Source organism: Musca autumnalis, unplaced genomic scaffold, assembly GCF_047663935.1.
Source record: "Musca autumnalis isolate F117 unplaced genomic scaffold, ASM4766393v1 scaffold_1, whole genome shotgun sequence".
Lineage (NCBI taxonomy): Eukaryota > Metazoa > Arthropoda > Insecta > Diptera > Muscidae > Musca > Musca autumnalis.
The window spans coordinates 330,801,423-330,816,762 of NW_027411644.1; the positions used below are offsets into that span (position 1 = coordinate 330,801,423).

General features: G+C 31.0%; 1 protein-coding gene across 24 annotated transcripts in view; it reads left to right on the plus strand.

The window, feature by feature from the left end:
* The window catches only part of Fas1 (fasciclin 1 Fas1 domain-containing), a 69,510-nt gene extending 62,175 nt beyond the window's left edge, over positions 1 to 7,335 (plus strand). For 14 of the 24 annotated variants that reach the window (XM_073962928.1, XM_073962929.1, XM_073962941.1 and 11 more), the window contains one exon: positions 5,053 to 7,077. In XM_073962928.1, the coding sequence (XP_073819029.1) occupies positions 5,053 to 5,057 (5 nt within the window). In that variant the 3' untranslated portion in view covers positions 5,058 to 7,077. Of the gene's footprint in view, positions 1 to 5,052 lie in introns of all 24 variants that reach the window. The other 10 variants (XM_073962925.1, XM_073962924.1, XM_073962918.1 and 7 more) reach the window with 2 other exon arrangements.
* Positions 7,336 to 15,340: the final 8,005 nt, after the last annotated feature.

Here is a 15,340-nt window from a genome sequence, read left to right on the forward strand (position 1 = left end):
ATATAAATTGGGACTTTTTATTTTACGGCAAACATAAGAACGGTTGATACTAACTAGGAGTTTACACCAGACAGTTTGTATTCAAATACAACTCTGATTTACTAACACATATATACATTTGTCGCCTGTCTTCCAGCTGTCCATCATTTTTTCACAGACAGTAGGGTTAAGAAATTTTTGACATTTTTGTGAAGAAAAAGTGAGATGATAAATCAAATGTGCTGAAAACAAAAGTATATGTACAAAAACAAAATATGTGAACGGAAAACGAAAATAAATCGATGTTTTTCATTCATAATTTGACAACTGTTTTTGCAGTTGTCTGGACGCCTACGTCACACAGGCAAGTTTTGGGTTTTTGACAATCTATACATAAACTCAACGGTCCTGTCATGTGTAAACGCAGGGTAAACGACTTTCCGAACAAATATTTTACAATTTAAATGTTTACATAAAGGAATAAGAGCCATTCTTATATGTTTTCTTTTACTATTGGATGGATTTTGAGATGCAAAATAAGCCAATTGTGAGGCGTTAAAAATAAAATTTTCACAATAAAAGTGAATGCCAAGAATGTTCTCCATGAAATTTAATGATCACTTTTAACTTATAGCTAACCGGAACGCTATAAATGTGTTCGGAAAATCCAAGCATTAACAAGAGAACACTTATAATAATTATATTTTTTTACGATGGTGCAAGTCCATACATCCGGAGATCATGCCCCAAAAGATTTAAATAACGAATGAACTTCCAAGAAGATCTACATATGTATATCGGACAACACCTTCGGGTTTCTTTCTCGAAAATGTTAAAAAATTTCGCTTAAATGCGGTTTAAGGACTGTTCGAGAATCGTTTAGAAATTTGTATTGAAGATGAAATAAAAAAGTTTTGCAGGTGGGTCCATGCTTCTAACATAATGGTCCAAAAGCTCTAAAAATCCCTACTGTGACCAACCAACCACCGGCCATTTGGTGGGCACGAAAATGACAGACGGAGATATAGCCCTGAAACGTGCGATAATGCTTCGTTTACATTTACGAAATCCACTCGATTTCAACTGCCAATTCCTTTGCATATACATAAGTCAAATGAAAACTCTCCTGAAATCAATTGAATTTCATTTGACGTTTAAGCAATGGATTTGACAGTTGAAATCGAGTGGATTTCGTAAATGTAAACTTACTATTATTTAAAGCCACCAACGCACAGTGGGGAAAAATAGCGTGCAGAAAAAAAATGGAAACGCTAGTACAGTATTGAACTAGAGTGTTGACTGTACTCAGTGGCATATGTAATAATTAGACAAAACGGAATAACGGTACATTTTAAATTTATATATTTTACAATGTTAACGATGACCATTTTTAGCTGCAAAATTGCGATAGACGTGGGAATTCTGTGAATACATTATTGAGGAATCTTTTGTACTTTTAATATACCGTAATGGTATTTAAATAATTTAAATAGTTTTGTAAGTTATTTAAATTTAGATGTTTCGGGGTAAATAAATACAAGTCCAATTTTTTAATTCTTCAATTAAAATAGGGGTTTAGTATGAAAATTAGTCGAGTTTAGCTTTATTATACCCTACACCACACAGTGGTAAGGGGTATTATGTCTTTGTGCATTTGTATGTAACATACAAAAGGAAACGAAATAGACCCATAGTTCCTTTTGGGGATATACATATAATCACTTTCTGAGTCGATTTATGCATGTCCGTCCGTATGTCCGTCCGTCTGTCCATGTATTTTTGTTCGCAACGTACAGGTCGCATTTTTTGTCCGATTCAGCTGAAAATTGGGGACTAGAACTTTTTTAGCCATAGGAAGAACGCTGTTGCTTTTGGTGAAAATCGGTTCAGATTCGGATATAGCTCCCATATATATTTTCGCCCGATTTCACGTATTTGCTGCACCAAACACGCTATATACGTCCAATTTTGATGAAATTTTGAATGTGTGACTGAATTCGGTCTACAAATAAGTGTGCCAGATTATATAGAAATCGGGTCAGATTTGGATATAGCTCCCATATATATTTTCGGCCGATTTCGCGTATTTTCTGTACCACACACGCTATATATGTCCGATTTCGATGAAATTTGGAATGTGTGACTGAATTTGGTCTAAAAAAAAATGTTCCAAATTATATCGAAATCGGTTCAGATTTGGTTATAGCTCCCATATATATGTTCGGCCGATTTCACGTATGTGTTGCACCAATCACGCTATATATTTCCGATTTCGATGAAATTTGGAATGTGTGACTGAATTTGGTCTAGAAATAAGTGTGCCAAATTATATAGAAATCGGTTCAGATTTGGATATAGCTCCCATATATATTTTCGGCCGATTTCACGTATTTTCTGTACCAAACCCGCTATATATTTCCGATTTCGATGAAATTTGGAATGTGTGACTGAATTCAGTCTGGAAATAAATGTGCCAAATTATATCAAAATCGGTTTAGATCTGGCTATTCCTCCGATTTATATTTTACATATTCACAGTGGTATAGGTTATCATATAGTCGGCCCCGCCGACTTTGATCCGTTCCTTACTGTTTTTTTTTGTGTTTTTGATGTATCTTGCCTAGAATAATATCTTAATTTTTTACCTGTGACTTTTGGTTTTATAGCAATTTTTAGGAAATTTCAGCCATTTCATTTGGATAATGCAGCTAAAATCTACAAAATAACCAAAATTGGGTGGTACCTTCATATCAAAAAGTAGACCTGTACCGACAATACTCTGTCGAAATATTTTATACCCCCAACGAAGACTAAATGCCAAATTTCAGCCACTGCGGCTGAAATCATCAAAATTACATAAATCGGGAGGTTCCGCCCTATGGGAGTTATACCAAAAAATATATAAATAATACAAATCGACCAAATGAAAAAATTAAGTAAAATTGTCAATCTAAAGCTATTCTTATCATAATTATGGAAAACAATACAATAAAACATCGACTTATATTTTTTGCACACTAGATCTGAATTTTTCCCACTGTGCAACGTTTCGTTGATTGGGCCTTGCACGCTAAAGGTCGTGCGTTTAAATCCCGGGCCAGGTAACATTACATTTTCAACGGTGGCAAAATACCGCTCAGTGATGTTGGCGACATTTCCTGAGTATTTCAGCCATGTAAAACTTCTCTAGTAGTGACTTAGGACACGCCGTTCGGACTCGGCAAAAAACAGTAGTTCGCATATCATTGAGCTAATTGTGAATCATGGTGCACTCATTCATATGAGAGAAGTCTCCCTTGTCCCATCTGAGATGTTTGTGGGATAATTATATATCCACGTTTTTTGGATATTTTGGCATGTAACAGACAAACCATTGAGATCTTCGATCCAACAATCAGACACAAGTTGAAGTGTAGGCAATAATTAAGAACTCTCTAGTATATATCAAAAGCATTAGAACGCTCCTCCAGGCAGTTTTGGCCTTGTGGCTAAAAAACTTCAAGTCAAAATCGGGTGGCTTGATTTTCACCGTAGACATTTGGTTTAGTGGACATTTTTTTGTTCAGTACAATCCCACGAATCAGAAACGCGAAGGGCCCATTAAGGTGTTCAAATCGCCCCCCACCCTAGTGGGTGTATATCTCTACCAGCAATGCTGACTGATACTTTTTACTGGTTCTACCTTTTTTGTCGTCTTTTGGTGGCCGTTTAATAGAACTTATTATGGACGACTTGTCTTGAAAAAGTAGGTCTTTTTATAAAACTTCTTCATGAAGTCTAACGTTGGTTCAACATCAATGCCAAATTTCATTGATACAACGTAATTTTCTTTCAGTGTGAGTAGGTCGGTTTGTCCTGTACACAGTTTTTACTTAGTATCCAGTTATTGAAATTATTATGTAACGCTTAATAAATGGCTTTTAATGATTTTTTGTTTAAGTTTGGCTGAGATTTATTCGGATCGTATATTGTGTAATATATTTTCCATTTTCACTCATTTTCTGGTGTGTGTTATCTACGGATTTCTGAAGATACGCACTACTGAATGTTTTAATACTTGTTCTACTGTGTTGTTTTCAGTTGTAACTACCCAAATTCCAAATTGGTGGTCATGAAAAGATCTTAAAAAAAAAAATTATATAATTTAGCCATAAAACCTTCATTGAACAAACAAAATATACCATTGATAAAAGAAACTGCCGTTAAATTTAAAATAAAAAATAAAATAAATAACAAATTAATTAAATTAAAATAAACACCAGTAATGTATAAAAATATTTTCTCTAAAATTGCAGTTTAGTTTTATTATACAACAAAAAATAAAAGTCTAACTGATGAAAGATATTCAAAAAAAAAAAAGAAGCAATCATAAAAAAACATTTAAAATCATTTACATACATTTATGTTTGATTTAGAAAACAATAATGAACTATATACATATATATTTATAGATTAGTAAAGAGAATGCAATATTCATTTCTTTGTAACTTTGGAGCTTACAGTTATTGGATGGTTTTAACCTGCCATATTCATTATACGTTCCATCCATCCATCCCCATATCATTTTTATTAGTTAACTATTTGTCATCTTTACGAATTATTATTATTAGTATGGCCTAGATGTGTCACAACGTAAAGTGTTAATGCATTTCATGGCATAACATTCTGTCACTGTCATTGTTTGATTTCATTCAAATCAATGTTAAATATCAAACAATCGTAATTTTTAATTAGCATACATGTAAACATTGTACAAGTACTTGTTTGTAAATCACTTCATTTTTATGCAATTCATACTCCCACCCAATCAACCAAAGTAAATCGTAATCCTGTTCCGTTGGCTACACAATCGGCACCAACCACCTAACCTGTTTATCCTAATTTCACTGCAAGTAAAACCGATTAGGAATAGTGTTTTAACCTGTAGCAACATATGTTTGAGCCTTGTTAACTAAAAAAACACCCTATCTATCTCTTGTAAAATTCAATAGCTCTTCAAAAACATCTTCTCTTTTCAAATTTTAAATTAAATCGACTAAAATAAACTATTATATTGTTATTGTTGTTTTATAGGTTAGACATTTATAACCAAACAAATCAATGAAAACCCAAACAAACAGTACCAAACTCGTAGCCCTTCTTCTCCTTTATTCAAACCAATTAAAAAATAATACTGCGTATCAATAGAAAAAATAATCTCACCACACTCTTGCCATAAAGAACCAACAAACATATATTTGTTGTTAAACGAATGGAGAAAATTTTGATATAAAAATTTATTTTTTGCAAAACATAAAGTAACAAATATGAGTTTGTCATTAAATGTGGATATATTTTATGGACTTAAGGAATCCTGACAAAGCAAAAATCACGAATAAAAAAAACACGAAAATTTTCCGTGAAATTACTTTAGGCTTAGCCTTATATTTAATTTGATGCAGTTTATAAATAAGTAAAACATATTTAAAAACATTCGGGGAACATGTTCAAACAGATATAAACTTCCATGTAAAATTTAAATATCGATAAAGTTTTTATCATTAAAAAATCAAAAATATGGTTATTCTACAGAGAAGTCCAAAAGTCCTTGATATATCCACCTTTAATTCTACTCCTAGACATTTTTAGTTGTAATAATTAATTGCTTTTAATTTAATTTCCAATAAAAAACCTAAATGTTTAGCTTTAAAGAATTTCTTACCTGTAGTAGTTAAGTAAATATTTAAAGAACCCTTTAGGGAGGATAATATAAAACAAATATAAAAAACAAGTTACAGATGTGTGTGTATATTTTGCTCTCTGTTGTATAACGAACAAATACATAAAAAAATAACTCAATCAAAGGATAATAAAACGAAAATGTTTAGGATTACTTTTAAATGCTGCGTTTAAAGAAACTTCAACAGGTCTACTTTTAAAATAATAACAATAAAAACAAAAAATCAACCACAAAAATGCATACACGCGCCCACCAATATTTCAAATACGTAAAAATATTATTATGGCAATTCAGTGAGTATTCTTTCAGTTGGTATTTCTAAAAAATGACAATAATTGTTTTTATGAAAGTTTCAAGAGGATTTGAGGCTAACATTTTTTTTCAAAAATAAGTCTTACATGTGATAACAGGGATTTGACCTAGAACCCCATTTAGAATTTGCGTTATTATTTATGTTTTAATTATCTCAAAGCATGTCTTACACAAAAGAGCTTTTTAATATTGATGTCCATAGATAAAGGGTATTTTTCACGCTCTTTAGAAGTATTTTTGTTTGCAACAATTTCAATACACTTGCGCATGAGAGCAACTTTTAGTGACGACTTTGTGAGTTTGAGTTTTGTTTTGTTTAGCCATTCAAATTTTGAAATTTACATTTCACCATCATCCAACATATACCTATGACGTAATGTCATTGTCACCATAACTGGGATTGATGAAAATAATAATTCATTTCAACAGCCACTCACATATGTCTGAATTTTTGAATAATCTAAAAGTCCTGTTACGGCGCAAATCATGGAAATCCTAGTGACATATCCATAGATGTACATCACTTTGAAACACTTCAAAAACATTTTCTTTCAAATCTCAAATCTCATTTTCTTTTAAATCTCTTCCGAAATAAATATTTTTCTCAATTTTGTTACAGGTCGTTCTTGTTAAAAATGCTGATTCTAAAAGTGAACAATATTATTATTAGGCTATCCCGAGAACATTATTTCGCAACTAATTTTAGAAATAATTTTAATTTTCTTTTGATAGTCCAAGGTGACTGACCAATTTGAAAAATTCGGAGCATTTATGGACAATTCCAAAAGCTGTTCTTAAACAAAATAGTCCTCTATTTTCCTCTAACAAATTTTCGTAAATTCAATTAACCACCACTTAAATGATTATTTTCCAAAAAATCATAAGGATGAAAACATTAAAACCAGAAAATATGTGTTACAAGCTTTTTTATTGTTAACGGTAGGTGAACTTACAAACGATAATAAAATTCCATAACCTCTCTCCCCATTTTGGTAGTAGTTGTAGTTACATATATTAAGCTAACAAATGGTAAGAACAAATTAAATCCCAAAGAGTAAAAATAAAAACTAACACAATACTGCTATAATGTAAAATGATGCTAATCTCGCCCCTTTTAAAAACCAAAAAAAAAATATATATATATATTATTTAAATTTAAAAATAATTATAATAGAAAACCAAATTGCATACAAACAAACATACATACATACATGTATCCTGATATACCTATTGCTAAATAATAAGCTTTAAACAATAACAACCAAATCTACATACATACACATAAATGCATACAAAATAATAACAAACAGACAAATAAAAATAAAGAATATTTACAGTGAAATATAAGAGGTATCTAGATCTAATCTTCGTAGTCAGTAGTTACACGTTAAAGAAAGTACCCGGAAAACTCCTCCCTGGCTCAGACAAACAACTCAGCTCATGGGTTTTGGGGTGAAAACATCAACAACAAATGTAAACAAATGTAGTGAAAACACAATTCAATTTGCATTCAAATTAGAAAAACCAACAAAAATGTAAAGAAAAAATATTTAGAAAATGTAGATAGATTAACGTGTAACTAGTGCCTTACTAAATGTTTAACTCAAATACCTAAGAATGACAAATTAATCTAAAGCAAACAAAAAAAAAACATTCAAAAACAATACAAAAAATATCTATGAATTTATTGGGAATGATGCTATTACAATGACATTAAAAATTGTATACATACACAGCAACCAACCAAGCACATCTAAATTCCTCATGATAGTCCATATATGTATTTATATATACATGTTACAATATACATATATGTATATATAACAAGGTTCTGTTTTCATGATTTTAAGAAGTCAGCCTTTCTTCATCAGTTATTTGGATTGTTGCAATGAGAATTTCAGAAATGCATTTGATTTTTATATTTGGAACTAGTAATACTTAAAATTTTAACTAAAAAATTACAGCCGAATCTCGATTATCCGTAAACTTCCATTATCCGGGAAAGGAAACTCGGATTTTATTATTTAACACCGATTAACTGCGAAAGTGTTTATGATGCGGCTTTAAAAGTCATTCGACCAAAGTTCAATGGACAAAGACATGGCAGAAATGAATTATTATTATTTTAGAACAGTTTCAATCTTTTAAATTTCAAATTAAATTTATAATTGCTCTTGTTTGAAATAACTCCTATTTTTGGATTACAAATATAAGAGGAGCTGTGTTACCCCATTATCCGGGAAAATCGATTAATCGAGGTTCGACTGTAATTTGTAATTCATAACAGTTCTAAAAAGGTTTAAATTTTGTCTGAATGGACCACTATTTGTTGAAAATATACGAAATATGTTGTTCTAACTTAACATTATTAAATTAAAATTAATTATTAAAAATTAATAAAATAATAGTTTCAGGCATCACTACCAAAACATTATTTCTAAGAGGAACTTTTATTTACAAATATGTTTATAAAAAAAAACTAATATGAAATAAAAAAATGAATAATAAAAAATATATATTTATGGATTGCATCTATTAAAATTAAGTAAGGAAGATAAATAAAAATAGTTGTCAAATTGCAAGTAAAAAAATAAATAAATGTATAAACTAAAACATATATACAAAAATAACAAACCAAAGGCGAATATTGCAAATGCTTAAGATTTTATTATTTTTTCTGCTATTATTCAAATTGAACAAAACCCAACAACCAACAGTTAATGTTGAAAGAATGTATTTATTTTTCTATACCACATACATGAGAATAACTAAATAACAAATTCTGCGTACCATGCATTAACAAAAAAAAAAAAAAAAAATCAACAACATAATATAGTTAGCTACATACATAGCTATATAAACAAATAAGTAATACATAATAATAAAAATAAATAAAATATTAAAGAAATTTAAATATAAAAATAAACAGAAAATAAATTGTAGACAGGCCATCCACATGCAATACGTATTCGTAACTCCAAAATCAAATCACTTGATATAATGATTGAATGAAGAAAAATGAATGTCACGCTTTAAAGCCAATAAAGAAAGATTTTTTAAAAACTCTAATATGAAGAAGGTTTTTATTCGTTGTTTTTCAATTTGTAAATGGTAAGTTTGAAAATTTTAATTTTATTTGTTAGTCCCAATTTACATTAGGCGAGTTTACTTGCGGCAATTGTCAGTTTGTGGGTGAGAGAGGGTGTTGGGAGACAAAGGGTTACCATATACCTCACCTCTCTCTCTATCAAACTGACAATTGCCGCAAGTAAACTCGCCTAATGTAAATTGGGACTTATTGCTGTTCAAATTCTGTCTAGCTTATGCTTGGTTTACATTTACGAAATCCACTCGATTTCAACTGTCAATTCCCCTGCTTAAACTTCAAATGAAATACAATGGATTTCAGATGAGATTTCATTTGAAAGTTGATATCGAGTGGATTTCGTAAATGTAACCCAAGCATTACGGTAGACAAATATCAGTCAGGGAAAATAGTACATGTCCACTTACATAAATTACATTAGAAATTGTTGGGTCATGTAATTTTTTACAACAATGTTCATGCATACATATATTTGTCTACTTTTCTATGTAAACAAAACACAAAACACCACAAAACTATTTAAAAAGCTAGTTGACAACTTTAGAATGAAGGTATTTATATTCTAGCTAAAGCTTTTTTAATTGCTTTACGACTTTTGATACTTTATCAAGCAATTAGGCATGCTGAGAAACTCTTATCGGTCTGCAGCGAATCCCCAAAATAACTAAAACTGCAATTTAAATTCCATTCGATTTTATCGAGTTCGAGAAAGATAGGAGTACTTCAGCAACGTAAACTTCTTTAAAAGTTGCATCGTAAGACACTCCGTTCGACCTCGGCTGTAAAAAAAGATCATATATCACTGGCTAAACAATAATAACAAAATCGTTTTCATTGTCAGAAATATTATCGGCTTTTCTATTTTGTTGGCCATAAGAATATAAGAATTGGTGCGACTTGTCTGCTTAAAATATTTCTTCTGGAAGTAGTGCAAAGCAGAGTTATGATTTCAATACATCTTTCGATGCAGTCCACACGGAGTTATGAAAAATGCACTCAGCTCGATACATTTTTGAAGCACTCGCTTAAAGATACCTAGCCAAGCAAGCCAATTTTATGATCCCTAAAAATGTCGCAGTCTTTTTTCTGAACACAAGAAAGAGTGTCTAAAGTTTTTTTTGGAAATCTAAGCAGGAGGAAAAATGGAAAACCATTTGGATGATGAAGCAAAATCAGTTGCGGTGTCATAAAATGCAGAGCAGAGGAGTAAACTCAGTTATGATTAAATTTAATGAAGCATTTTTATAATTTGTGTTAATGTAATAAAGTTAATATTCTTGTTTTACAAAAATAAGAAATGTATTTTATTTATTTTGGGATATTTGCAATGGCTTGCATTTTATAGCATCTTTAGACTGCATTTAAATTCAATCCAAAACACTACATCAAAGGCTGTGGTTTGGATCGAAAATGGAAAAAATTCAAAACATACACATGAAATACACGTAATGTAATATAGCTATTATATGTGGTTATTGTTGAGTTGTATTTGTTGTAGTATTTACTTTACCTTATATTTGTTCTACCATGCCACGGATGCAAAGTTTTTGCTGGGCCTTTTGCCGGGTTAACCTTCTTTTTGAGGATTTATTTGAAATATAAGCAATGGAATTGACATTTGAAACGTACTACAATAGTACGCTTACATTAGACACGGTGCGCCTTAACAAGTTTCAAGTGGAAGGTGCTTACACCTGGGAAGTTTTTGCAGATTCTGAAACTACAATGCTCATAGATGGGAAATATCAAGAAACAAAAAAATCGCCGGAGGGATTTTCAAATAAATCGCGATTTAAATTCACATTTTAGGGGTTCTTTAGGTTTTCACGATTTTGCTTGGAAACCGCGAGTCCTATGTAAATAGGCCTAAAGAAAATGTTGTACACGCAGAAAAATTTATGTTAGAAATATGTTTGGATCCAAACAAATATATGTTTGGGACCGGTTGCAAACAAATATATGTTTGGATCCAAACATAATATGTTTGCGTCCAAACAAATATATGTTTGCAACATTTTGTAACATATCTCAATTTGATATGTTTGGGTAAAACATACTTTTTATGTTAGAACATTTTTTTCATGGGTGGAGAGAGGATGTTTGTCAACGAGAGTAATAACAGTGCTCTCGCGGCTGTGGAATGCTGCTTTATAATAAAGAGTTGTGTGTATTGTATAATAGAAGACGTAGAAGCGAAGAAGGGGGCTTTGGTGGCATGTATGCGTCAAACTCGTGTGTTTCTTGTTTTGTTGTTGTTAACCAACGAAGAAGAAAAGAAGAAATTATATGAATATTTTTTTTCTTTCTTCAGTGTTTTAGTTGCCTTTGTAGAGTCAAGACGGTAAAGTGAGTGAATAAATCAGTGTTTTTTTTGTGTTTTCTTAAAGAAATTGTGTTTTTAGTAAATTAAATTCCCAATACATTTTATAATTGAATCGGAAAGTTGAATGGAATTATTTTATTGGACAAGGAAGAAATCGCATTTAATATTGGTAATTACATACATACTTATGTATATTTGAAATATGGCATATCCATATTTATTTATAACATTACATAATCATTTGATTCTAGATGCCGATTCCCCGCTGATGATTTCAACTAAGAGGGCAATTTGTTTTATTTCACAACTAAGGAGAAGTGTTCAACTACGTTTCTATATATTTTTCCTTTTTAAAAGTGTGACTATTTACAAATTATTTCAATCAGTGTTTCTTTTATTAAAGTGTGTTATGTATTTCTTTGGAATTTTGTATGTACCTATGTGTTTGTTGTTCTTTTGCCTTTTAATAAAAAACCACAACATTTGTGTGTATACTATAGAGCAGCGATGACCACAGAAATACAACCAAAGCAAAGACGTGTATGAACGTATGAGTGAAAAAAGCAACAACCACATTATGTTTTTGTTTGTTTACATTCATTTACACCAATGCTGAGCAAAATCGAGAGAGAGGCAAATTTAAGAGAGAATTAATATTTAATTTTTCTTGATGTTTCATTACTTATTTCAAAATTTTTTAAACATTAATGTTGTCTAAAATCATTCACAATGCAAATTATTAAAAAATATAAATAAAAAATTGCATAAACTTTTAATTATTTATGGTTCACAAAAAACTAAGAGTACGTTTTCACAATTTGCCTGTGTGCTAGCACACAGGCGTGCTCACCCCTAATTTACACTGTACGTGAGAGAGAGAAGCAAATGCAAAAACAACTCAGTGGGCGCCCTCACTATACGATCTAAACAAAGAAGCTCGTCCCTGCTATAGAGATAGCCAGTGAGCTCTTACTGAGAGCAAGTGAGCACACATTTTAAAGTGTTTTACATTGAATTTTACGCTCCCTTGCTCTCAGTAAGCGCCCACTGGTGCATGTGTTTGTTTTTTTTTTGTGCCTTTTGGGTTTGTATTTTTTTGCACCCAAACATATATATGTTTGCACCCAAACATATATATGTTTGCACCCAAACATATATATGTTTGCACCCAAACATATATTTGTTTCCACCCAAACATATATATGTTTGCAGACCCAAACATATATTATGTTTGGGACTGTTGCAAACATATCGTCACCATAAATGCCGGAAGACGTAACCCACAAAAATAAAACTTTACAGGAGAAGCAAAAAACTTTATAAAATTAAAAACTGTTTTATGGAATATTAATCTTATGAAGGCGAGTATATGGGATATTATCGATCATATACGAAGGGGAATTAGTAGTGAAACCAAAACCGCTGAAGTGCTTAGTTTGAGATCCTCCATTACAACAAAATCGGCAATATTATCCCATTTTCCGAAATGCCATTTCTTGAATAGCATCGTTGTTTTTGAACGTAGAAGCTTGAAATGTTGCCAGAGCATGTATTTTAGCTTTATGTATCAGATTTCACCAAAAAACGAATTTCGATTTTCATGTCGGTTACGTCTTCCGGCATTTATGGTGACGATATATATGTTTGCTGCAAAATATGTTTGGGACATATGTTAGAGAGGCCGATTTTTTTTTGCGTGTAGCTATGAAAATTCTTCACAAGATTGACCCTTATGATATTTTCGTAGGTTTTACCTTTTTTGACGGCTAGCCAAAGTGATTATAAGCAAGAATATATTGAAAATTCAAATAAATCAACAATGAGAGCTTAGATATAGCAATAAAACCATGGTTTAATTGAAAAGGTTAGCCAAAGCTACAGTATGCAAAGTTCGTATTCGTACAAACTTCAAAAGTGAATAAAATCGTTATTACTAACATAGTTTATATGCAATTATAATACAATTGATGGGGATTACTTTAACCAAGAAAAATTTAAAAATAAGAAAATAAATTTTTAATTTATTCCATCATTTAGGTATAGATGGCGCCTGTGTGGGTGGCAAAGTTCATATTCGTACACCTAGAAGCACTATATATTTGTGGTATTTAAGGATTTTTAATGCAAAATACTACCAATTTTTGTTGTTTTCTTCTTTTAGAGTGCCGTTGATGAGAAAAATGTAAAAATAACGATAATTTAATTAAATATTTTGCATGAATAAAAAGTCGGACGAACACTTGCATTTGCATTGAAGAAATTCTTCAGCTTTGCATTAAAACAATCATATCATCATGCCCACAATTATGTGGAGAAACTTTGACACTTCATTCATTTTTCGCGTTTTTTATAAAATACTCAAAAAATGTATTGTAAACAACCCCACTTGTTGGTTTTGTGTTTAGTAATTTTGACGTTTAAGGAATTCAGGAAAAACCAGGGTTCTATAATTTGTTTTCATCTAGATCTACCTCTTTACTTATACCATGAATAAAACTATTTCACTCTCTGCATGCTATTGCATTATCACCTTTGTTCCTTCATCACAGCAGATTGAAACAGAAATACTTTCACTTTGTTTTTAGAAGAAATTATAGATCTGTTCCAGAACTAAAAAGATTCTACAATTTTTACCACTTTTACACATTTTGCGTTCCCGTACAAAAATTTATATGAAAATTGTTTACGACTTTTACAACTTTTACGACTTTTACCACTTTATAAAGTACGGGAACAGCCCATATACTTGTTTTAAGAATGTAGATATTCCATGGGGTTTTAATTAAAATTGAAATACATTACATACTCTAATTACTGTGCCTTCTTGTCCCTTTATATTCATAATATTTTAATGTAATTCGAGAAAAGTTATTTATGGCTAACTGAAGAACGTGTAACTGCATTTAGTATGCAATGCTCGAGGACAAGAATATCCTTAAAATGAGTTAAGTAACCGAAACATATACTATTTTTTACTATATGGAAACCTTTTTAACTTAATCTATCTGTATTGTTTAGAGATTCACATCAATTTGATGTGTATGAACTTGCCGATAATACGGAAGTCTCAGTTTCCTCACATTATTAAGGGAAGAAATTCCCTTATGTTGAAGATCTACAAATTGTAGTTTCCCAAATTGTTTAACTACCCTCGTCAATAAGCACAAAGTCATAGCACACACCTCACTTTAAAAATTAAAACAACCAAGCTCGAAATTTTCCTAATTATGCATAAACGAATCGATGAACTTTCGTATAATAGCATAAGCATAAGTGCAAAGTTCGACTATGCTTATGTTGATTCATGTCAAATATTTCCAAACCACACCACTCACTCAACTGTCGTCCGATATATCCAAATCTAATGCATTGATTTACACTTCACACATTGCAAGTGATGGTTGGTTTAACAAATCCATGCAAATTAATTATCCAATAGATACCTTACTGAAGACCACTCAAAACAACTACGTTTTACTTATTTTACCTCTTGACTGCCGGCAAATATATCGATCACCCCCCTTCATTATAAAACGACAAGACTACTCACCATATTTAGGATCTATCGAGGCCAAATCAAAATATTTGTATTCGACTTCGTCTTTTTGAAATTGCGCAAATGGATTGCAATTTTTGCTTTGCCTTCAAATCCAGGGGCTCAATTCTGTTTCTATGAAAATGTGAAATGAAAAATTTTATAAAGGAAAAAACTGTCAAATGAAAAAAATTATAAAGGAAATATTTTTAATTTCAAATGTTCATAGAACAAGAATCCAGCCCCAGGTTTGTTGTATCTGTAAATTGAAATAAATCAAAGTTATACCCCGTTTATATATAATCAGATTTAACAAACCGACTGGGTTTTAAATGTCAATTCCTTTGCTTATATTTCAAACAAATC